The sequence below is a fragment of the Dendrobium catenatum genome, unplaced genomic scaffold (assembly GCF_001605985.2).
Source record: "Dendrobium catenatum unplaced genomic scaffold, ASM160598v2 fragScaff_scaffold_1373, whole genome shotgun sequence".
In the NCBI taxonomy this organism is placed as follows: Eukaryota; Viridiplantae; Streptophyta; class Magnoliopsida; order Asparagales; family Orchidaceae; genus Dendrobium; species Dendrobium catenatum.
Window position 1 is genome coordinate 101,176 of NW_021319835.1, and position 26,618 is coordinate 127,793.

The 26,618-nt window shown below is 35.3% G+C and overlaps 1 protein-coding gene and 1 non-coding gene across 2 annotated transcripts; one reads left to right on the forward strand and one right to left on the reverse strand.

Moving 5' to 3' along the window:
* Window positions 1–797: 797 nt before the first annotated feature.
* Window positions 798–23,624, reverse strand: LOC110112247 (serine/threonine-protein phosphatase PP2A-2 catalytic subunit). Its single transcript, XM_020844401.2, has 11 exons — window positions 23,332–23,624; window positions 19,243–19,299; window positions 15,891–15,974; window positions 15,657–15,728; window positions 15,331–15,402; window positions 15,117–15,157; window positions 3,163–3,229; window positions 2,482–2,673; window positions 2,314–2,403; window positions 2,030–2,137; window positions 798–1,335 (listed from the first exon to the last, which is right to left on the reverse strand). The coding sequence occupies exons 1-11, from the start codon at window positions 23,422–23,424 to the stop codon at window positions 1,270–1,272; spliced, it is 942 nt and encodes a 313-aa protein (XP_020700060.1). The 5' UTR covers window positions 23,425–23,624; the 3' UTR covers window positions 798–1,269.
* On the forward strand, window positions 12,160–12,287 carry LOC114580884. Its single transcript, XR_003702524.1, has one exon. It is a non-coding gene; the product is annotated as a U6atac minor spliceosomal RNA (small nuclear RNA).
* Window positions 23,625–26,618: the final 2,994 nt, after the last annotated feature.

Consider the following 26,618-nt stretch of genomic DNA (forward strand, 5'->3'; position numbering starts at 1 on the left):
ATTCTATCATAATTAAATTGATATTGACCTTAAAAATATTATAGTAATAAAAAAAAAAATATTTCATAAATTTATCCGAAGATTATTAGACTTCCTCATTTCACTTCACAAATTATATTTAAATATTACTTAACAAAATTGGGTTAAATCTTTATTAGAAGTTCATACAATCAATTATATAATTAAAATAAGTGTATGTTCTTATCAATTTAATTGTGTAGCCTACAACAAAAAAATTGTATTTTAGTTTATATATATATATATATATAATAGAAATTAATTCTTCATATAGGTTCCTCCCAGATCATCCCTGTAGTTAGTTCTTCACCCGCCTTCAAATGGTGAAATCACATAGATGTATTGTAATTGAAAGGCTTAAATTATTAACCAAGTTCCTTAATGATTTTGTTAATAATAGAATACTCGGTTAACAAAATCATTCAGCGTATAAATTATAAGGAAAAACTGTATTATAGAATCTCTAAGAACATCAAAATTCAGATATGATAACGCAGCTGAATGAATATATTCAAAAGCTGGTTCATGCTTACTTTGTTGCCGAACCCTAAGAGCCCACCTAATAACCCAGACTTCTCAATTTAGTATGAGAAAGTGGAGAGATTATTACGTGCGGTGTCCGGACTGCCCGGATTCGGTCCGGACGTGAATCCGGACGCGCCACATCACCCGGATGCACTGGGCCCCGGGTGATGAGAACGCGGCACGTAAAAGAACAGCAAGACCATGCATAAAACTAACCAATCAGTTAATGGAAGCAAAGAACAAAAGGCCAAACATTTGGCAATATAAAACATAAACCACGCTGTAATTAAAAGGAATTTGAATCTTAAGAGAATTACAGACGAAAAATGGATTGCAGAGAAAATTCTTTTTTTTTCTAATAGAGGACACAAACGACTGGTCAGAGCTTTGAATTCGACACATTAAGAGCAATCTTTTACCTCTACAAGACCAAAAAGAAATAAATATAATTAGAGACAAATCAAAACAAAGAGAGGAAAATCACAAGTACTCCTTCCAATAATGATAATACATCCCAAGCTGCGGCTGCAATGCCGCAGCACTCTGCTGCTTCGCAAACACAAAATGAAACTAATTACAAAGTACTCAATTTCGTAGATTCTCATAATCTTTCCCTCCTCCCTCCCCATAATTTCCCCCAGCCTTCAAACCGACCAAGTTAAGCAGCTTGAAATAATTGATTGATCTCTGCCAGAAATCAATAGCATGTTCAAGCAGTAGGATTCATTATAGGAAATAATCAGGCGTTCTGCGAGTTACGTCGGGTTCACCTCTCCTGGGTGCTGGTTCAAACTGAAATAAAATGGACAATCTAATTTTAGAACTAACAGAGATTGCAAGGCTTTCGTTTGGGACAGCTTTCGTTTGCTTCTTAAATTGTACTTAAATTTTACTTTTAGAAGCAGTAAGAAAGTCTTCCCAAACGAAACCTAAATCACCACAGGATAACTGCATACAAGCATAATTAATACCTTGCAAAAAAACAAAGAGGGTGTAATTGGGTCAAGCTACTGCATGAGCTAATTAGAGATCGATTCAATAAATGGCTCATAAATTGAGCTCGAGTAGCAATCAAGTCAAATTTGGGCTAACACGGAGTTAACTCAACAACTCATGAGCCATCTTTTTTAGAAATATTAATATCAAATATTTAAGTATAAATTTTTTAAAAATTCTCTCCTTTTTTATCTCAATTAATTCCATATTATTTCTTCTATAATTCTTTGAAGTTTATTATCAACTTTTCTTTTTGTAACAAATGAACGTGCACATGAGTCAAATCAAACTCATAGAAGTAAGCTCGATCTTAAAACTTTTTTTTTTTTAAGCTCGATCTTAAAACTTGAATACGAATGATTAATAAAGTTTAGGTTTGCTCTAACTCATCTCAACTTGCTTAAATCCTAAAGCAATACCAAACAATAAGATAAGGTAGCCAACACATACACTTACAGACTTGCATTGAGAAAGACAATGGGGAGAAAACCTGAATAAACGTGTGACCCTTGCAATCGTCAACTTCCAATATGGATGCCATGTTCCCACAGCGGTAGCAATAATTAGGAGCGCTAAAAATGGTTACGACCTTTTGGTCCTGTTTGACAAACACAAATAAAATAATAAGGATCAGGACGATACAGCAGCTTTAGATTAAGACTTCGTTTGAGACAGTTTTTTTACTACTTCTTAAAACAGCTTTTTAGTAAAAAATAAGTAAGAAAGCTGTCGCAAACGAAGCCTATGAATGACCATAAAATAACAATAACATACATGCCCCCAGTTATATCCCTCCATGACCAATTGATGAGCTCTAGCGATCAGCTTAAGGTTGTTCGTATGATTGAATTGCTCAGATATATCCTGAAATTAAAATTATTATCATGCAAAAGAATAATGGATTCAGATGCCAAGTGTATATGAGTAAATCTGTAAATGTACCTGGCCAAATGTATATCCAGCACCTCGAGGAGAGATGCCCCAACCACATCGATCGTCGGGGTCTGACCACAGGAGATCACACATTGGTCCCTCATGTGGAACTTCTTGAACACGATCAAAATTGCGAATGTTATCAAGAGTCTCGATAGATGGGGATAATCCACCATGCAAACAAAATATTTCTGACTCGACCTTCAAGAAGTTCATGAAAGCTTATGTTGATTAGGACAAATGGTTCTATTTTTCCTTTATAATTTCCACTTGAATCAAAGCAGAATGACGCACATGCTTACAATCCTTAATGTGCTATAAAAGCAATTACTGAGATAACATATACCACCAATAATATAAATATGCCTGATATTCTTTTGTGCACATTGTTTAAATGATGAAATGTCCCATCATACAAAAGCAATTAAATGACATTTGGGCGTCGTTTGGATTCCATTTTTCAATTGCATTGCGTTTTAAAAATCATGGCTTATTTAACTTCGAACAATGACACAAGAAAAATAGGTATTAAGGCACCAAAATTTAAAAACAATTACGCGGAGAGGGAGTTCAAAGCAATAGTTGTGCAACATTAACAAATTACACAAAAATAACAAAGAAATATCATTGCATGGAAAAATAACAAATAATATCAAATATAAACAATAGAAATATAGTTAGAAGACCAACCAATGCAGTCAATGGAAAATAATCGAAGAGATCCGTAAATATCTTCCACACATTTGCGTTTCCATATCTGCAAGAATAATAACCAAAAGAAGTCATCAGGCAAGCTGTGCAAAAGCACGCACCCAACAGACGGTCCAAACAAGATGCCAAAATAGAAAAAACTCGTCAGATTTCAATTATAGATGAGGAAATATTAAGAACCAAAAGAACATTGTGGTGATCATGATTACAACAACAATAAGAACTACACTAGTTAAAGCTTAAATGAAAATTCAGTATGCGCCCACTTGAATCCGGTTACGATGCTAGATTTAAACCAGGAGACAAGCGATATTTATAGTGTTGCATAATTTAGCAGTACATAAAAGCTTTCACAATGAAAGAAATGAGTTTCCATTAACCCACAAGTCCCTAAAAATATTCTGCCACTAAAACATTGCAAAATAAGCCATGACTTCTCAAAAAAATATATATATAGACTAATTAAGAGAAATTGGAGGTGTAAAAAATGCACTACATCTCATATCACACAAAAAAAGAACGAAATGCATATCATATATCTCAAGCATGGGTTATGCTTAGAAAATTCAAATAAATCATAAATGTGTATGATTTAAACATTACACCATGCTAGGGGTGGGTGTAAACGAGTCGAGTAGAGCTAGAGTCATGCTTAACTCAAGCTTGGTTTGTCGGCCAAACTGCAAACTCAAACTCAAGCTCAAATGGTGTGCTCCAGCTCGGCTCGTGGTAATAAATGGGGGCTCGCGAGGCGTAAAAAGAATAGGCTGATGCAATTCGGCTTTTGGTTCCGGTTCTAATTCCGCCTTCCGCTTCTACGGTTCCGCCTATTCAACCTACTCGAGCCACTCGACAAGTCAACCATGAAAGCTCATAACTCTGATAAGCTCGGCTCGTGAGCTCATTACTGAGTCGAGCTTGAGAAGGCTCGTGAGTCGGCTTAACTCTTTTGCACCCCTACACCATGCTATCCTTACCAAGTGATGTGCCATAAGAAAAAAAATAAGACAGAGGAAAACCAAAATTTTGCAGGCATGAGCAAAATATTTTTTTCTCAATATTGCAAAGTTCAGGAAAATGTGAATCAATATTTACATAATTAATGATCAATCATGAACCCAGAGCAAGGTATGCCATGTAACATATTATATGGCACAAAATAAATACCAGCTGTGCTTCCAAACATCAAAACACCACTATCATGTAGACTTAAAAAAAGCTGCCATGATGCACATTATCCTTGGGTGTGAAAGAAAGGAACAGAAAAGGACAGGTAGAAAAAAGAGCCCTGGCCATTTTAAAACACATCAAAATTCAGTAAAACACATTTCTCATAGTTTTAAAGATTGTACCTTCCGAACGTCTTCAATTACCTGATCTAAATTTAAATTTCAAGTGCAGTTGACAAGTTAATTAGCAATTGATATCGTTAGCTTAATTAGCAACCTTTTGAATAAAACAGAAGACAACCAGCCTTTTGTTAGGAAATACTTGAATATCTCAAGTAAACCCTAACAATAGAGACAAAAACAACAAGAACGATCCACAAAACCAATGAAAAAACCATAAAACAATAGATTTTATGGCAATAATCCAACTAATAGAAGAAAAATATCAAGATACAATTAATCCTCTATTCGAGAGGAGGATCTATCTCTGCCAAATCTCTAAACGCCGCAAGAGCCCAAAGAAACTAAGATATCTCAAATTTTCAGCCAAATTCAAGATGCTCTAACTCTAGAAAAAAATATTATTTAATGCATACAATCGTAACAATCCAAAAGAAAATATCTAAAGAGTCCCTACATTCAAATTTCCCTCCTACCTCCCTCAAAATCCTTCCTAAATAGCTCTTCTGGTTCTTGTGGCTTAAACGGCACGAGTAGGAGGCAAGACATTCTCCACCCCAATTCCCGAGAGTCGGTATTGTATGTACCGGCTGGACCTGTCCAATGGACCGTTCTAACAATACTCCCCTCTCAAAGACCAACATTGTCGCAATGTGGGAAGAAGACACCCTCCTCCATTCCCTTATCATCATAAACAGTGAAAACCTGAGAATTCGGTCCTTACATCTATGCCCCAATGTATACCTCTCATCACATCTGAAACAAAGCCCCTTTGCTCTCTTCTCTTGTAACTCTATTTATGTTAGCTTCTTGAAGTTGTCCTAGGGTCTTCCACCGACAGTCTTCTTCTTCGGGGTTTCTTGAAGGGTACCCAATGTCGGCTCCTTGAATGCAAAAAACAGTGGTGGTCATCCTGTACATGCCTCCTGATCTTATGCCTTTCATCCCTTTCTCCAGGTGCCTCTGATCCTCCACCAATTGAGCTAGCTCCATAGCCTCTCCCAAGTCACGAAACCTCATCACTCTAACTGTCGCTCGGATCTCTGATTTCAGCCCCTTCATGAAGTTCCCCTCTAGCGCGGTCTCAAAAAGGCAGTCCAATCGGCTAGCGAGGTACTCGAACCTCTCTCAGGACTATCGCTAAATCAGCTTGTGTCAAGGCGAAGAACTGCTCGTAGAAGTCTCCTCTCCTGCCGGTTCGAAATCGTTCTAACAGGCAATCCTTGAACTCCCTCCAACTCTGTATGGGTCCACACATGTCCCTCCACTGATACCAAGACAAAGTCATCCCTTCTAAACATAGGTCCACTGCCGTCAGTCTCTCCTTATCTGTCAACTTATTGACAGTAAAGTACATTTCCACCCTGTAGATCCCTCATGTGCATCCTCTCCCACAAAAATAGCCATCTTCGGAATCCTCACTCTCAGATATCCTCCGTAAACCCTGCTTCCTCCAAAATTTCTCATTCCCCAAAAGGTTGGTTCCCCCAAATTGTACTAATCATCCCCCCTTCGCTCGCACCCAAACCTTTCATCACAAGCCCACATTCTCCCTTCAAATTTAGCACCCATTCGATCAGATTCAACTCCTCTACTTTCAAATTTGACACCTCTTCAGTCAAAATCAAGTCATCTCCTTTCAAATTCAACCCTCCTTTGGTCATATTTACCCATTTCTGTTTTAAATTTAGCACTTTTTCACTCATGTCCAACCCCCTCACGCCTCCCCACATACCCTCTACCCGATTCCTCCCAAAAAATAGGCCCATGGGAGGCATTTTTTATGTTCACTCCAAAATCTCATCTTAATCTTCCATTTGTCTGATCGGCTTAGGGTTTTGCCCACTTCCTTGGTTGTCGGCGCCTTCCCTCAAGTCCGACGGCGATATTTTGATTTGGCCCTCGAGAACTTTTTTCAACATCTTCTTCATGATGGAAAATTTCGAATCAAACTTATCATGGATGGCTGAAATGTCTTAGTTTAAATCTGAAATTTGAGTTTGGAGATCTGAAATTTCAGATTTCATTTGTCCGATCTCCCTTTCCAATACTTCTACTTTTCTTCACGCCGTAAGTCTCCGGATCTTTGTTAGGCTCAAAAATTTGGATTTCCACCACAAAATAGCAAAACGGCGGTTCGCAGGAGACAAACTAATGCATAAATCAGCCCAAACAGCCCCGGACACTGCTTAGGCTCAAAAATTAAGATTTCCACAACAAAAACAGCGGTTCGAAGGAGAAAAACTGCTGCAGGAATCAGCCCAAAAAGCCCGGACACCGCTCTGATACCAATTTGTTAAGAAATACTTGAATATCTCAAGTAAACCCTAAGAATAGAGACAAAAAGATTCACAAAACCAATGGAAAAATAAGAAAAAAGTAGATTTTATTGCAATAATCCAACTAACGGAAGAAAAAATAGCAAGATACAATTGATCCTCTATTTAAGAGAATGATCTATCTCTCACAAATCTCTAGACGCCGCTAGAACCCAAGGAAACACTCCAGATTAATAATACACATTTCTCAAGTTAGAAAATACTCTTTTTTCCACTTTACTCTAATTTCCAAGGGACAAAATAATTAATCTAGTATATTATATATCGAAGGATCACAAGACGCAACTCAACCAATTTTGGATCGATCTTCTTATGGCCCTTAGATTGCAATCTGTATGCCTTATTTTCCTATGTTAGCCGTTAGCCCTTATACAGTAAAACAATATAGTTTCTTCTACTTTTTTATAATACATTAATTCAACAAAGAGAAGTTCAGTTAACTTTAAAAGAAAAGAAAATTAGTAAAACTTTAGTATCTGACACCATAACCACAGATATTAAAAAAGTAACAGAAGAAACAATGTTTGGTTACAAAATCTTTCAAAAAGCCAAAAACCTAAGATGATATCAAAAGAACCGGAAAAAAATTAGTATCAAAATTTATGAATAAAAGGGCACCACATAGTGGGACAAGGGCGAGATGATGTTGTTGTTGTTGTATTTATGAATAAAAGGGAGTTCATCACTGTTCTAACTAGAAGTAGTGAAGCCTACAAATCATCCAAGGAAACTACAAGTGAGGTGATGGAACTCATGTTAAAAAAAAACGCATTGATATTGTAGAATTGATTGAGCTATGTGCTAATCAAAATCAATTGTGGAAATAATGATACTTTCATGTTAAGGCAACAAATGAAAAAATACAATATAAATAACATAATTTCTAAATAATGATACTTTTATCTTTAAAATTCATATAATAGAGAGCCGCAATATGTGATCCCGGGGAATTGAGGGAAAAGGGTATGTGTCAAATGCAATTATAGGGATTTGCGGAGTATAAGAAGTTCTTTATTACAATAAAATTGCATCAATCCGCATCATTTATGATAGTGATGGATGTGTTCAGAGTACATAATAAATATGACAAAACTTGGAGCAATCTAGTAAATAATTGACAGGAAAAACAATGAAAGAAAATATTAAAAGATATGACGATTGCATTAGGTAGAAAATAATTTGCAATAATTGTGAAAGCAAAATTACCAATGATTAACCAATAGAAATGAAGGGTCGCATGAGAGAGATTAGCTTCTTTTTTTTTCCTTCAGATAAAAAATTTTGAACTGACCATTCTCATTAAAATCAATAAATCCAAGTTACAATGCAAAAAGTAGAAAAAAAAAAAGACAAAACATTAGAAGAAGAAAAAACAAAGATGCAAGGAAAGAATCAGCAAGAAATCTCAAAAAATATATTTATCAGTTTTCGATCACTTAGGTAAATCCATAGTAGATTTCAAATAGTTACACCTCAACCAAAATCAATCTAGAAGTTGACGAAGGAAAGGATGCCAAACCAAAGAGCTTAGTCACCTTCTTTTTCTGGATAAAGAATCTAAAACTATATTCATTCCAAATGATCCAAATATTTGCTAAAGAAAATTAATTCCAAACATCAACGCGGCCTTTATTAATGTGTTTGCCCTCCATTATTCAGGCAAATGAATGCAACTTAGCAATAGAAATTTTAATGCAGCCGATATAATATCCTCCAAATATTACTAATGATTCAACAATTATAGAGTAAAAGAAAGTTATCTTCAAAAGCAACGTTACAAACTATGATCGTAACCGTTGATAATGCCCAATTTATCAAGATTACATTGTTAGGTAGGTCCACTGCGTATTTTTCTCATATAAACCACCCAAGAATGAATAGATATCATGACAAGAATAATTCGATTCCAATCCAAGAGATACTTAAAGTTACATCCCAATTCATAAAGAACTTAAATATAGGTAAACTAAATAAGAATATCTTTGAAACGGGATAACTGAACCTTATTAATGCAAGAATAAAGGATAAAAACATGATATGAAAAATGCAAAAGAATATTCCTTTTCCAACTAGAGCTAGGTATTCTGCTTCAGAGTATGATTTTGCTATGGTGACCTGCTTTTTGACGCTCCAAGAGATTAGGTTGTTACCTAGAAAGGTGCAGAATCCAGCAGTAGATATTCTATCGGATGTATCAGCCGCCTAGTCCACATCAGAATACGTGTGGAGTTGAAGATCACTAGAGAAAATGGAAAGATCATATTTAATTGTGCCTTGAATGTACCAGAGTAAGCCTCTTGAGAGATTCATAGTGTTGATTTGTTGGATTGTGCATATGTTGGCATATCTGATTTGTGGCAAACGCAATGTCTGGTCTTGTAATGGTGAGTACTGTAAGGAGCCTGCTAGATGATGGTATAGAGTTGGATCGCTGAATGGATGATCAGCTTGCTAGCATTGAGATGGCTTGAGGGACATTGGTGTGAGAGATGGTTTGCATGTTGCGAAGCTGGATGAGTTGAGCAGGTCATGGGAATACTGCGTTTGATTTAAGAAATAGCCTTGTGGAGTGTGACAAACCTGAATTCCGAGAAATAGAAAAAACTGGACCGAGGTCTTTGAGCGAGAAGATTGTTTGGAGCTTGAAGATGAGCTGTTGGATTGTTGTTTGATGATTTCTAGTGATTAGAAGGTCACCCACATACATTATTAGGTACATTTGAATGTTTGTATTTGAAACGTTAAGTAAAGAGGGATCAGATTTGCTGAAATTGAAGCCAAAGTTGAGAAGAAATGAGGTGAATTTGGTAAACCGTTGTCTTGGAGCTTGTTTGAGACTGTACATGGCTTTATGTAGCTTACAGACATGATTGATAAGTTGATAGGAAACACTTGAAGATCTCAAGTAATTCCTATCAATTTTTAGAAAATAGCGAAAATCTTCCACAAAAATAGGAAAACAGTAGATATTTTGTATTATTTGATGAAATATAAATGAAAAATAGCAAGATACAGTTGATCCTCAATTCAAGAGGAGGATCGATCTCTCCCAAATTCTCTAGACGCCGCCAGAGCCCAAAGGAAACTTAAACCTAAGAGATATCAAATTTCAGCCAAATTCAAGATGCTCTAACCCTAATTAAACAAATTTTTTAATGCATATAGTTCAAAAGAAAATATCTAAACAGTCCCTACATTCAATTTCCCTACTAAACTTCCTTCTAAATCCTTCCTAAATGGCTCTGTAGAAAGCGGGAGGTCGGATCCCGCGTACCGGAGGCGGAAGAGTTCCGCCTCTTATCTTTGTGAGCTGGTCCCGTATGGACCAGTCTAACAATACTCCCCTCTCAAAGACCCACATTGTCACAAGGTGGGAAGAAGACACCCTCCTCCATTCCCTCATCATCATAAACAATGAGAACCTGAGAGTTTGGTCCTTACATCTATGCCCCGGTGTATACCTCTCATCACATCTAAAACAAAGCCCCTTTGTTATCTTCTCTTGTAACTCAATTTATGTGAGCTTCTTGAAGTTGTCCCCGGGTCTTCCACCGACAGTCTACTTCTTCGGAGTCTCTTGAAGGGTACCCGATGTCGGCTCCTTGAATGCCAAAACGGTGGTGGTCATCCTGTACATGCCTCCTAATCTTCTACCTTTCGACCCTTTCTCCAGGTGCCTCTGATCCTCCACCAATTGAGCTAGCTCCATAGTCTCTCCTAAGTCACGAGACCTCATCACTCTAACTGTCGCTCGGATCTCTGGTTTTAGCCCCTTCATGAATTTCCCCTCTAGCACGGGTCTCAAAAAGGCAGTCCAATCGGCTAGCGAGGTACTCGAACCTCTCTCAGGACTCTATCGCTAAATCAGCTTGTGTCAAGGCGAAGAACTGCTCGTAGAAGTCTCCTCTCCTGCCGGTTCGAAATCGTTCTAACATGCAATCCTTGAACTCCCTCCAACTCTGTATGGGTTGACACATGTCACTCCACTGATATCAAGACAAAGCCCTCCCTTCTAAACATAGGTACACTGCCGTCAGTCTCTCCTTATCTGTCAACCTATTGACAGTAAAGTACCATTCCACCGTATAGATCCACCCATGTGCATCCTCTCCCTCAAAAATAGCCATCTTCGGATTCCTCACTCTCAGATATCCTCCGTCAACCCTGCTTCCTCCAAAACTTCCCATTCCCCAAGGGGGTGGTGGTTCCCCCAAATTGTATTAATCATCCCTCCTTCGCTCGCACCCAAACCTTTCATCACAAACCCACATTCTCCCTTCAAATTTAGCACCATTTGATCATATTCAACCCCTCTACTTTCAAATTCGACACCTCTTCGGTCAAAATCAAGTCCTCCCCTTTCAAATTCAGCCCTCCTTTGGTCATAATTACCCATTTCCTTTTTTAAATTTAGCACTCTTCCACTCATGTCCAGCCCCCTCACGCCTCCCCCACATACCCTCTACCTGACTCCTCCCTAAAAATAGGCCCAGGGGAGGCATTTTTTTATGTTCGCTCCAAAATCTCCACCACTTAATCTTCCATTCGTCTGATCGGCTTAGGGTTTTCCCCACTTCCTTGGTTGTCGGCGCCTTCCCTCACCTCCGACAGCGATATTTTGATTTGGCCCTCAAGCCCTTTTTTCAACATCTTCTCCATGATGGAAAATTTCGAATCAAACTTATCATGGATGGCTGAAATATTTTTTTTTTTAAATCTGAAACTCGAGTTTGGAGATCTGAATTTTCAAATTTAATTTGTCCGATCTCCCTTTCCAATAGTTCTACTTTTCTTCACGCCGTAAGTCTCCGGATCTATGTTAGGCTCGAAAATTCAGATTTCCACCACAAAAACAGCAAAAACGGCGGTTCGAAGGAGACAAACTGATGCGGAAATCAGCCCAAAAAGCCCCGGACACTGCTTAGGCTCGAAAATTCAGATTTCCACCACAAAAACAGCAAAAACAGTGGTTCGAAGGAGAAAAACTGCTACAGGAATCAGCCGGACACCGCTTTGATACCAATTTGTTAAGAAATACTTGTATATCTCAAGTAAACCCTAACAATAGAGACAAAATGATTCACAAAACCAATGGAAAAATAATAGATTTTATTGAAATAATCCAACTAACGGAAGAAAAATAGCAAGATACAATTGATCCTCTATTTGAGAGAAGGATCTATCTCTCCCAAATCTCTAGACGCCGCTAGAACCCAAAGAAACTAAGAGATCTCAAAATTTCAGCCAAATTCAAGATGCCCTAACCCTAGGAAAACAAACTATTTAATGCATACAATCCAATGGAGAGACGGTTGGCATCTCCCCAAATAGGGGTGGGAACGGCCTTCGGGCTTCTTGTTGCCTAACGCATGTGGTTAAGCCTACCCGCTTAGGCGGATCTTATCCAAATTTTTTAAAAAAATGCATACAATCCAAATGGAAATCTCTAAACAATCCCTACATTCAAATTTTCCTCCCAACTCCCTCAAAAATCCTTCCTAAACATCTCTTTTGGATCCTGCGGCTTGAACGGCACAAACGAGAGGTGGACATTCTCCACCTCTGTTCCTGTGGGCCGGTCCTTTATGGACCGACTGGTCTGGTCTAACACATTCATACAAACCGTCCCCGTTATCTTTCTTTTATATCTCCTTTCCTCCAACTAAAATCTCCTCTAAAACAGCTTAACAGCTTTTCGAGACCATCCACTTCACCACACAAAGAAAAGAAGGAAACATTCAGGTTTCTTGGCTTGCTAGGAAACGCTCCAGATTAATAATACACATTTCTCAAGTTAGAAAATACTCTTTTTTCCACTTTTACTCTAATCTCCAAGGGAAAAAATAATTAATCTAGTATATTATATATCGAAGGATCACAATACACAAATCAACCAATTTTGGATCGATCTTCTTATGGCCCTTAGATTGCAATTTGTATGCCTTATTTTCCTATGTTAGCCGTTAGCCCTTATACAGTAAAACAATATAGTTTCTTATACTTTTTTATAATACATTAATTCAACAAAGAGAAGTTCAGTTAACTTTAGAAGAAAAGAAAAATGGTAAAACTTTAGCATCTGACACCATAACCATAGATATTAAAAAAGTGACAGAAGAAACAATGTTTGGTTACAAAATCTTTTCAAAAAGCCAAAACCTAAGATGATATCAAAAGAACCGGAAAAAAATTAGTATCAACATTTATGAATAAAAGGGCACCACATAGTGGGACAAAGTCGAGATGTTATTGTTGTTGTAGTATTTATGAATAAAAGGGAGTTCATCACTGTTCTAACTAGAAGTAGTGAAGCCTACAAATCATCCAAGGAAACTACAAGTGAGGTGATGGAACTCATGTTAAAAAAAAAAACGCATTGATATTGTAGAATTGATTGGGGCTATGTGCTAATGAAAATCAATTGTAGAAATAATGATACTTTCATGTTAAGGCAACAAATGAAAAAATACAATATAAATAACATAATTTCTAAATAATGATAATTTTTATCTTTAAAATTCATATAATAGAGAGCCGCAATATGTGATCCAGGGGAATTGAGGGAAAAGGGTATGTGTCAAATACAATTATAGGTATTTGCGGAGTATAAGAAGTTCTTTATTACAATAAAATTGCATCAATCAGCACCATTTATGATAGTGATGGATGTGTTCAGAGTGCATAATAAATATGACAAAACTTGGAGCAATCAAGTAAATAATTGACAGGAAAAACAATGAAGGAAAATATTAAAAGATATGACGATTGCAATAGGTAGAAAATAATTTGCAATAATTGTGAAAGCAAAATTACCAATTATTAACCAATAGAAATGAAGGGTTGCATGAGATAGATTAGCTTCTTTTTTTTTCCTTCAGATAAAAAAACCTTAAACTGACCATTCTCATTAAAACCAATAAATCCAAGTTACAATGCAAAAAGTAGAAAAAAAAGACAGAAAACATTAGAAGAAGAAAAAACAAAGATGCAAGGAAAGAATCAGCAAGAAATCTCAAAAAAAATAATTATCAGTTTTCGATCACTTAGGTAAATCCATAGTAGATTTCAAATAGTTACACCTCAACCAAAATCAATCCAGAAGTTGACGAAGGAAAGGATGCCAAACCAAAGAGCTTAGTCACTTCTTTTTCTAGCTAAAGAATCTAAAACTATATTCATTCCAAATGATCCAAATATTTGCTAAAGAAAATTCATTCCAAACATCACAACGGCCTTTATTAATGTGTTTGCCCTCCATTATTCAGGCTAGATGAATGCAACTAAGCAATAGAAATTTTAATGCAGCCGATATAATATCCTCCAAAATCTAATTGTTATGTACCAGTAGATTTTAGAACAACTCTCATAACTGTAACTCCAATGTTTCCTAAACACTTAATAAACAAAAGATACAAAGATGGTTTCATTCCTGTAGGACAACTAACGAAACTATAATTTGGAAGAAGGTTAGATTGCATGAAAAAAATTAGTGTTTAAATAACCATTTACATGGCTATAGGTGTTGGAATTACTCGAACAAAGAAAAAAACTCATTTTCTTGCAACTTTACCAAAATGGATTCTCTGGTCTTTTGAAACATTCAATAAATAAAGGAAACAGAAATAATTAGGATTAACAAAATACTAAACTCAACCGAGAGTCTGAGACAAAACTAAAAAGGTGCATGTTGAGAAAATAACAAACAAAAGCCAAATCTCGTATAATCATTGTTCACATAAATAAGATACTGCAAACAATAACATGAAATAGTTCAAATAAAACATTGATTGGTTATGCAGACAAGAAAACCATTCTGCACCCAATAACATGACAGTTCAAATAAAACATTGATAGGTTATGCAGGCAAGTAAACCAAAATATGCTGTTGGTGACACTAAAATCCACAAATCATATATATATTTGAAGTTTAAAAAAAGAGGTACTTATGGCAAGAAGACACCAAATATTTTAAACAATGTGCAAAATTATACGAAATTTAAAAACAAAATAGAAAAATAAATAAAACTAGCAAATAGAATAACTATCATAGCTACTTCGAAGCTGGACAGCAAGTAGGCCCCTCATTAATAAAGGAAAATTTAACACCACAGCGTGCATGTCGCCTAAGAAAAGAAAACCGAATCAAGGATTCACATAAAGAAGACGTCAATTTAAGCATACCCTCTAACAAATGGAAGTAGAACAAAATAAATCAGAAAGCTCGAGATATAGAATAGAAACTCACTTTCTTAAGCATTCATCATAGAATCCATAAACTTGTGTGATCTGCAATTTTGTAAGTATTCTTCATTTCAAAAGAGGGATATTTAGCAATCAATAAAAAAAGGGAAATTTTCATGGAATGGACCTATAATTTGTACGGGGAAATAGCGATATTCAGAACAAATCCTTCCATAGTTGCAACAAAAATTGGGTGCAGAAGGTCTAGATCAGCGTACCTGCCGACTTTCATGGTTACCCCTAAGGATTGTGATTCTCTGAGAGTAACGCACCTTGAGAGCCACTAGAAGCTGTACAATAGAGAATATTTGATGTTATGAAATGGTAAATGTCCATAATCTACCACCACAGCTTCAACAACAGTAGTACATGCATTAGGCAGCCATGAAGAACTAGTTGGAAGACCAAAAAAAGGAGATCTTTCTTTTACCCATTAGGTAGTTTTTTAGGTGAGATTATGGTTGTTATTCAACCCTATGTAATATAAATCATAATAAGAGCATTTTACTTCAAGTAAAGTGTAGCACGTGTAAAGTTTGCTTACCGTGACAGTTTCAACAGAATAATACCCACGATCAACATAATCTCCCATGAACAAGTAATTGGTATCTGGGCACTAAAATAAAGAAAGGATTCTCATCAAAAAAAATCCCAGAGACGCCTAGCTCTATATTCTGAATTGAAACTTTTAAAAGAATACAAGCTCTGAAACAAAATCAAGTTCAAATTGACAGCATAACTACAATAGTATCATAGAGTCATTGGAAAAAAGAGATACCTTTCCACCAATACGAAACAATTCAGCTAGATCATGAAATTGTCCATGAATGTCACCACAAATGGTTACAGGGCTTTTCACAGGCTGCAATTTGAAATAGAATATTAGTACTTCAAAATACAACTACTTCAAAAAACAACCATGCATAGAACTAGCCCAATTCACATCACTATCATTAGTTGTCGTATCCCAACTATCCGGGATCAGTTTTTATGAAGTTTAAGGCCTCGTTTGATTAGGCTTTTTTTCTCCGTTTCCGTTTGAATACGCCGAAATCAATTAGTATTTACTATTTGGAATCAAAGCTTAACAATAATTCCTTTTTAATAAACATCGTTTTTTCGGTGGTTACAAAATTCTTTTCGTATCTGCTTCTTCAGTCACAAAACGGAATTTCGGAAGCGAATATGTCTTTTATAATAAAATCTCAAAAGCAGAACTCCTAAACAAACAATTTAAAATTACTTTCAAGTATTAATAAACACTTTTAAAAATATTAGTCAAACATATCTCATTATTGAAACTCCATTTTATTGAACGGCTTTTTCTCAACCTCCTTTTCTAAAACTCCTTTTTATGTAAGCACAAACCGAATCAAACGAAGCCTAATTCTCCATTTGTTCCGGCTTATTGATGCATGAGGCATTAAAGTTAATTTTGCTCTTGTTTCATAATTTCAACCATGCTAACATTTACCTATTTTTTTCACTAAACTTTCCTCATTGATTTTATCTACTCATCTTACTGGTGCAGCTTATCCTCTTCATTGTACATACACAAAGCAACAAAATCAATTTTATACCAATTAATATGCCACTCCAACCATCTTAACACAAAAATATCATACAATTTATCAAAAGAGGAAGAGCTTGCAGAACCAAACTAATAATTAGACACAAAAAAAATTTACAGTAATCATTGCCAACTTCACAATGAGAGTATGAAAAAATATGAAAAATTTCAAATTTTGCATTCAACCAGATATAGTTTAAAACAACTTTAAAATGTCAAGCAAACTTTCCATTGAGAAGACTTTGCTGAATCCAAATACTATTAGACAATGAAAAGATATTAAGATTATGATAACTTCTCAAATTCAGATAAAATCTGAAAATTGATACAATTATATTCAGAATGCAACAAGAGAACATAAAACAACTTTGAATGTAAAAGAATAAAAGGTTTTAAAATAAAAAGAAATCAAGATTTCTTCATTCTCATATCTGCAGCAGAAAAAACCTAAAAGAGTGTGCATTCATTAACATTAACTGCAAACATGGAAATAAAAAATACTCCACTGTTAAGAGAGGGCATCTTTGTGGAGTGAATCATTATTCCACAACAAATTCCACATGCTACAACCTATAATGTTTAAGTCCAAAATCGGAAATATATCATGCAAAGTAAAGCCTTCTCTTTCAAACAAAAATAAAGTTTGCAAGGGTCAGTTTCTACATTGCACCCCATCCCAAACTACTCGGTACATTGCCAAACAAAAATAGATCGAGGAATGATGATCCAGCACAAATATGGATCCAAGAAACAAGACAGTTAATTGCTCAATTCCCTAAAACTCCATAAACAAAGTTACAATCAAAGAAAGAAAGCAGAACTGCTATTGAAATAAAAATAATGGCATTTCATATTTTGATTTTCAGTTAATCCAGATGACCTACAACAAGCATGATGTCTTGAAATGGGCAGTTAATCCGGATGACCTACAACAAGCAATATGCCCGACTATATAACATTTCTTATTAATTGGCATCGCTAACGTATCACATAAATAAAGAAAAACAAATAAAACTAATAATGAATGATTCATGACCTACATCCCAACAAAACTCAAAATAAGTAATTCCTCCAAGTTCTGGCTAAAACTTGCAATTTCAAATTTAGCACAAGTTTTCAACCTCAGTTCAACAAAATCCCATTTTTAAAAATTTAAGCAATTCTAAGTTTCCCAATTTCAATGTCTGTTATAGTGCCAAAATCGGGATTCAAACGAATCCACAGATACAATATTGCTACAGTGGAAAAAAAAATGCAACATGAAGAAACTGTCATTTGAGCATTGATCCATGAAATGTCGCATGAAAATTGCCAGCTACGAAAAACTGTAAGGAAACCGAGGAAATCGCATAAGCACTTCAGCAACAATTCCAAAGGAGGAATTCAAAGGCAATTCCACAAAAGGAAAGAGACCGGTGTATTTCATATTTTACAACTAACCTTGAATGAAGTAAAAAAAAAACCTGATGTACTACATAAAGAATTGAAAAAACTAATTGTAGAAATTCAAAAGTTGAATTGAGCTACTTGTATCTGTAAATCAAACCAAAAGTGGTATTCAAAACACTGGAGGGCAACCTGTTTTCAATAGAATCATCATCCTAGGCATGTTTTTAATATAAACTGGAAAAAGAAACATAAAATGCAAACTCTTAAAGCTAATCTTAATGTTCACTTTCTATACTTATGAAAAGTACATAAATTTTTTACCCATTATATATAATCATAGAATATTCATAATCAGCTTAATTTTTCATTGTTGTTAAAGTTGGACAAATAAACAAATAGTTACCAAGTATTACGTTACAACAGTGATTCTCGAGATTCTTGTCTGCTTAAGATACTACAAATTCCACACATGTTTCACAAATTTCAAACAGTGCATTCAAATTATTAGATTCCAAGTTTTCCATCACCGTTATTAACCACTACATGCGTTTAAGGAATGAACGTATGATGATGAATGAATGGTGCCACATTATTAGTCTGTCAAGGAAAGGTACCGCTGGTCAATTCATGACATAATTGATTTGAATGCAAATTGACCATAACGTTGCATGAAGAAATGTGAATAAACATGACAAATATCTAAATTTAAAATGGCAAAGCTTTAATATCATACAATGAATTTATACGTCAATTTTCAAACATATGAACAACCCCTTTTTATTCAACAAGTAGCAGCTGATTCAAAGTATAATCATTGCTGTATCATTATACTTCTGCAGAATCAAAGGAAAAAATTACAAAACGGATATATGACCTTTAGATTTTATACAGTTCAAAGAACAGCAACAGAAGGAATTAAGGAGATAATTCTGATTTCTGCATATGCAACTATTACACAAACTTCAACTTCCATTGCACGAGCATGCCTCTTCCTTAATATTATAAGTGTTATACCAAAAAGAACCCCATGGTACAAGAAAATCAGAGAATGAAACTGCGGTCATAAAACATGAAAACTACTATAGCAAACTCACATGAAAAGAAAAAATAATATTTGTTTTCCACAAAATAAGATCAAGAAACAGCCAGTAATTTGGTTCTATAACCTTACCTGAACATTGCTTTCTTCCATCAAAATCTCCTTTGCTTTGTCACATAAGACTCTCACCTGCAAAGAAATATAAAATACAAATATAAAATAATCGTAAATTTTAATTCATTAAGAATCATAATTTCTAATAAAAATTAACATAAACATAAATCTATGTAATAACTCTAACATAAACAGCAAAAATGGTACACAAAAAAGACCCATGTTTATGCATAACTCTTATAATTAGTGAATCTCCAACTAATGAACTATTTATTGAATATGTGCAATCGAACATACACAGACTTGTCAAAGCCGAATTCGACATGGTTAACATGAGGTTGATACAACTCAAGACAAGCTCACCAAGGCTTCTCAAGAACTCACCCAAGAAGGCAATTCCCTTAAGTCGGCTTGGAAACTCTCTCAAGGCAAGCCAGTGACTTCCTCAGGTTGGTTGGGCTTTATGATATCATAAGATTACAAGCTAATACACAGCATAGATAGGTTACACAGTTCATGAGCATTATCATTATTTTACAACCACATATATATATGGCATCTCAAGCACTAGTCTTAACCTATAAATAGAGGGCATGAGATCGAGCTCAAGCTACGTAATCTCTAGAATTCAAGCCCATTTAAGGTAAACTAAAGTTCTGATCACTGGAATTTTCTCTCTCCCATTCTTTACTCTCTTAACAAAATGCTCACATTGAACTTTAGGTGTGATCATAGAACAATTTTGGCAAGTAAATTCACTCCAAAACGATATTATATTATGAAGTGTTCTCCAAAAATTGTCCATAACCTCACCTGGGACATCTATTCTAAAAAGCATTCTAAAGTTTCTCAAAAAAGTAAATTAATAAATGCAATGATGCATACATTTTAAATCCATTACTATTTTTCCAAAGTATCCTCCATCATCATTTTTCCCCAAGCCTTTAACTTTCCCTATGAAGCAATCAAATCTCTGCAAGGACATAATTAGCAGTATATCTAAATATGAACCTTCTACACCCAAATCAAATCCATTTTCTATTTTAAAATAAAATCAAATTAAATCTTTTTACAAGCTTCTTAAATATATCAGTTTTCCTTACCTTTTTTTTACTGATTGTTTGCTACCATAAAAATTTTTGGCTTAATTGTGTGGCATTCAAATGACCTCATGAATTTGATTTTTTTATAACATTTTGCCCAAAACTCTAATAGCTGAAAATAACAGATGAAACTGAAAAACATTTTACTACTATTCTATATATTTAAATCCAAGCATTTAAAGTTAATTACAAATGATTAGCAATTGAGCACCTAAAAACAAGACTACTGAGCAAAGTTAATATCTAAACTATCTTCCAATTCAAAAGTTTTACTACAGAATCGCATTTCAGCATTTTTTTTCTAAAACGCATATACCATCTAACACTACAATAACTCCAACATGTACATGTGTAAAAGAAATTGATCATGTTCATATTCAAATATAGGATCAGGCCTACCCATGAGACCAAACATCCAATAGCCCTAATGTGTTGGCACTAAATTGTATGAATTTAAATGGGCCCAACCCTAACAATTTCAAGGCCATCCCATTAGAACATTTATTTATCATAAAAGCCTCATTGCAATGACATCATCTTGTAAATAAAGATAAAAATTAAATTGGAGGTATTATTTGAGCAAAGGCTTGTTGTTGTTGTTGTTTGATTTGAGCATCCAACCTCTTATTACGATAACTAATCTTTTACAGATAGAAAGCCTGAACACTTGCATATATTATTTTTTTATAAAATATATAAATACTATTAGTTTTCAAGTGGTCTTAATCAATTTTTGGTTAAGCCATCATAAAATTGAAAGCAATACAAAATCGAGTCCACACTAATTTCAACTCAAATAAATTCAAGTTGATTTTAACACAATTTAAAATAGACTGACTGACATAAATTTTATTGGAGAAATACTTTATATTTTAAATAGTCCTAAAAGAACCTTAATGGGAAGCTCACAAAAGCACATCATAAATCTAGGCTAGTTTAAGTTCATGATAGGCCTTGGAGGGCCTAATTAAATAGACCTAGATGGGCTTAAGCAAAGCATTTGACAAACCTAGTTGGAACCTAAGAGAAAATAATAATAATCATTAATTATATCCTAACAATCTATGATCACCTTTAAGAATCCTAATTCTCAAAAATGAATTCTCATTCATACATCTTAACATTTTCATTCCAATCACATTAGTTACTCATATATATTGTTCAACATTCAAATTCATATAACTAGCAGCCTAGCTGCAATTAATAAATTTACCCAATATTCCTCATAACATAATACTCCTAAAATACTTCTTGATTGTAACCACAATTTTGCATTCTCTAAGTTATATCCTCGTAAATATATTCTTTGTTTTGTATTATGAAAATAATTAACTTACCACATCTATGTATTACTTTATCTTCCAATAACATTCACATAATTATCAATTGCAAACCCACTAAAACTACATATCAGAAACTCAATCTTTGTTCCATCAATCCTAAGCCACCTATTTTCAAAAAATGCTCTCAATTGTTAAAGCATTAACCTTATTCCTATAGATGACACCCATTAAAACCAAATCATCTAAAAATAACATAAGCAAGGTGCCTCATTTTGAATATCATTTGTACGCATCTTAATAAACAATTTTTAAAAAAAAAAACATACTTAATGATGATCATTGAAGTAATCCTAATTTGATTGGGTATACATGCATAACTTCAAATATATTTTTTTCTTAATGCATATTAAATCAATTCTCGTGTCACCTACTCATAAGCCTTCCTAGATAAATAAAAACACATTTGGAATGCTCTCTATGCTTTTTAATAATTGCCTAAAAACAAAATGTGTCTCCATAGTGAATCCTCAAGACATATAGCCAAACTGATGCTTCATTACAAATTAAATATTAATAGTTTTTCATCATGCCCCTCTCTAATATATACATTAGATGGCTCATAAACTTGATTCCCTCTAACTATTATCATAATTAAACATATCTCATTTGTTTTAATTTTTAAACACCATACCAAGTTACTTCTTTCTCAATCATTTGACACCTTCATGGCCTTCAAGATGTCATTAAAAAAAAAAAAAATTGTTAATCAAACAACTCTATCATCTCCCATAACTTTCTTAATCTCATTAGGTGACTTGTCCACATCTAAACTTTACCATAATGCACCTCCTTTAGAGTTAAATCAAAATCCATATTGAAATATACAGATTACAGTATATCCACTCATAATACTACAAGCTCATGTCGAATTTGAATTGATTTACCTGAACATCATGTTAAGGACACAATAATTATAAGGGAGATAATCATATCAGAACGACTGCTAGATTAAATAGAATAGAAGAGGAAAAAAACACGGACTAGTGCCCAAAATAAATTCAGTTTGGAGCTGATTTATATGATCAAGGACTTCAAAGAGAACAACTAGCATTGTAAATCGCAACTCAACAAATTTTATCAAGAAAAACCCAATATTCTGAATCCTCAGCCCTAATTTACTTCCTTGGGCAACTTATGTTTTATTTTAAATGCCAAAAATATCATTACAAACGTAGTCATTCTTTTTTCCCATACCAAAAGAACTTCAACTGGGTCTAAAAATATTGCGAAGGAGTCCTTGTCCATCTAACGCGTGCGCCCACAGTCGCATCGGAATATAAATGTTGCATAGCCTGTCTAACGAACTTCGCCCGATGACCCATCACTACGCCTTCAGATCTGAAATTACACTTATAAATTCCAGCGCACCGAAAACAAATCAATATTTTCTCGCAGATCTGGAAACTTCAGGTAAAAACAATTCAAGCGGCAAAAGAATATGACCGAACACCCAAATACAAAACCCTAACTCCACGAAACCCAGAAATACCATGGATCAACATAAGAAAACTCCATCCCCCTAAAAAGGCTTACGCATCACCCGATCCGTCAACCACGCAGCAATTTAATATCACACCCAAGATCAAAAAACAGAACCGATGAAACTAGAGCAAGCAAGCCGAAATCTATTACAAATCTAAGAAAATCAAGTCTGGAAGAACCTCTTGTTCGGAAAGCGGCTTGCACTGCATAAGCTGCGTAATTTGCTCATCGAGGTTACCATGAGAACTCGCCTGCACCGGATTCGCGCTCATCTTCTTCTCCAGCGGCCGCAAAGCAATACCTCAAAATCGAACCAGTTGAGTAGCCCTATCCCTCCAACTCCCTCCCTCTCTCTCTTTCTCTCCTCTCCCTCGTTCGCTCCGCTCGAGCTCTCGGAATTCAGAGAAGAGAACAAGAAGCCCGAGGGCGGGGAAGAAGGCGGAAGGAGAAATATTAAGAAGTGAAAATGAAAGAAATATTAAGAAACGAAAATGAAATGAGAGGAAAATCGGCGATATCGGAGACCTCATTGGACGCTAGCAAATCAGTAATATCCAGGAAAAAGATCGCTGTTCATTATGAACAGCAAACATCAAAAACTTGCGATATAGGTTTGCCATGTTCACAAAATGATGACCGCTGCAACTTCACGGACGAAGATAACTCGTAGAAAAACGCATTATATGTTTGCGAAAATGCCGGATAAAAGATAATATACTTAAATTACAGAATTATTTATAAAAATTATTAGGGAATTTTTTAATACCGCCCAATAATATCTCCCATGCTAATCGATTAACTTATATGAATTGTTCATTACCTAATGGTCCTTGTATTACATGGACAGAATTAAAAAAATTAAACCATATCAATTTTATTTAATTATTAGTTATAATTTTAATTTTTTGAAATTTGATAATTAGTTCTACTTTATTTTTATAAATCTTATCTATAATAATAGTTTTCTTTAAATATTAATTAGCATAACTTTTTAGTTTCCCCAAAAAAAGCTTTTTTGGCTATAAATAATTACCAAAAATGTTAGCTTATATATTATTTATTCTAATTATAAATTTTAATACAAATTTTTATAGCACTCTGCAAATTATTAACATTATGTGACATTTCAATTTTCAATTAATGATATTTATAAAATTATATGTCAAGATGAAGGCATAGCATTCTTTTTTTTTTTTTTTCTCCTATAGGTTTTTACTTGCTATTTTAATAGTTGTTTATTAGACATTTATAACTTTAAATTTTTTTAAAAAAAATTTATTGGTTATTTATTTTTACCGCCAATTTATGCCCCTCAAAAAATACTGCTTATATTGGGAAATAATTAAAGTGTGCATCAATGTTTGCTTGCATAATCAAATTATTATGAAAATCTTATTGGGTTAAATGAATATCTAATTGAGAAGCGACATTAATGCCTATAATTTGAAAGTCATATATTTTGAAGCCATTTGTATTCTCAAATCTCCTATAAACACATCTCAAATGAAGTTTTTTTGTTGGTTTTAACTCGATCATTGACATTAAGAGCTAAGAATGAACCAAAAGGCAGATTAGTTGCTTACATGGCTATGCTCTTGCACAATAAATTTGTTGAAGGGTGACTAATTACATAACTTGTCAAAGGTACTTAAATGAAGAATATTACTTGCTTGCTAAATTGGAGTTGCTTATGACTTCTAGCATGGCCCATCTAATACATGTACAACTTCATAGATTCAACATACTTGTTAGAAAATTTGAGTCATTAGAGTGTGTGTTTTATGTCTTAGCAGTGTAAAAAATTTTAACATGTACAAATGAAAATAGTATGACTAGATAATTTTTAACATTGAAAACCCATAAAGGGAAAAAATCACGTGATTGTCCCAGTTATAAAATCACTATACATCAAGTGATACAAAATGATACGTCATGCAAAAATCATCTTTGATCGGACTCGGACACGAATCTCGAGGCAAAAATCTAGTTGAAAACTTCAAAAGTTAAATTCGGAAGCACCTGAACTTCGATTTCAGCAAACTTACAGTCAAACTGAGCGTCTCGGAAATACGAACCCAACGACACCAAATTTGACTCAATCCGAGCCCAAAATGAGTCCAAATCAAGGACCTAAAGCGTTGTTGGAAGGTTCGAACCACAATTTGAGTTACCAAACGGCCTTCGATTTTGGCGAGCTTATAGTCGAATCGAACGGCTCGACGAGACGAATCCAACGAGCCCAAGATCGCCGGATTCCAACATCACTAAGGCCTTCAAATGGCTGACGAACGGTGTATGATCAAAGGATTCAATATCAGCCGTCCATTCACCACTCCATGTTCGCCCCTGATCTCACACATATTTACAAGTCATGTCACTCCAGAAAACTATAAATAGAGCCCTCATTTTTCACAATAGGGTCTGAAGTGAAGAGAGAGAAGAAGAAGGAAAGAAGAAGAAAAAGGGGAAAGGGATAATCCTCTCCTCCTCGACCACCGCCGGAGTTCGTCCTGCCGCCCGAACACGCCGGGATTCTGCGTGATATTCGGGAAAACGCAGGATTTCTGCCCAACTTCCACGTGATGCTGAAATTCTTCCCAATTTGCAACAGAGTTCCCTCCTGACGCCAAAACTCCGTCCATGTGAAGCCGGAGTTCTCCTTTGCCACCAACAGACGTCAGACTTCTACCCGACGTCGGACCTTCACTCTTCGCCAAGTTTCTACCTAACGCCGGACTTCTACCAATTATCGGACTTCGTTGGACGTCTATTCGAAGATGGATTTCTTTCCATTGTTGGACTTCTACCTGACATTGTCCTTCTGATCTTCGTCGTCAGACTACAGTCTTTCCGACCTCCATCGCCCACCGACTACGGTCTTCCTGACTTATGTCACCCACCGAATACAGTTATTTCGACCTCCGTCGCCCGCCGACTACGGTCCTCCTGAATTATGTCGCCCACCAACTACAGTATTTCCGACCTCTGTCGCCCGCCGACTACGGTCCTCCTGACTTACGTCGCCCGCCGACTACAGCCCTTTCGACCTCCGTCGCCAGCCGACTACGGTCCTTCTGACTTACGTCGCCCACCAACTACAGTATTTCTGACCTCCGTCGCCAGCCAACTACAGTCCTCCTAACTTACGTCACCCACCGACTACAAGCCCTCCGACCTCCGTCGCCCGCCGACTACGGTCCTCCCGACCAAACGAACATGTCAATAGTGATTCTTTGTATTCATATCATGTAATGTACTCTATAAAATGTACATCAAGCTATGGCCTTCTCCCAAGAAAGGGTCTCATTTGTAATCGACCGCAATACTAATGGATTCATTCAAACTGGGCTAGGCCCCGTGGTTTTTCCCCCTTTTCAGGGGTTTTCCACGTAAAAATATTGGTGTCTCATAAATGCTAGACTTTCTCTCTTATCTGATTACGTGCCGGATTTTCGTACAACGCTAA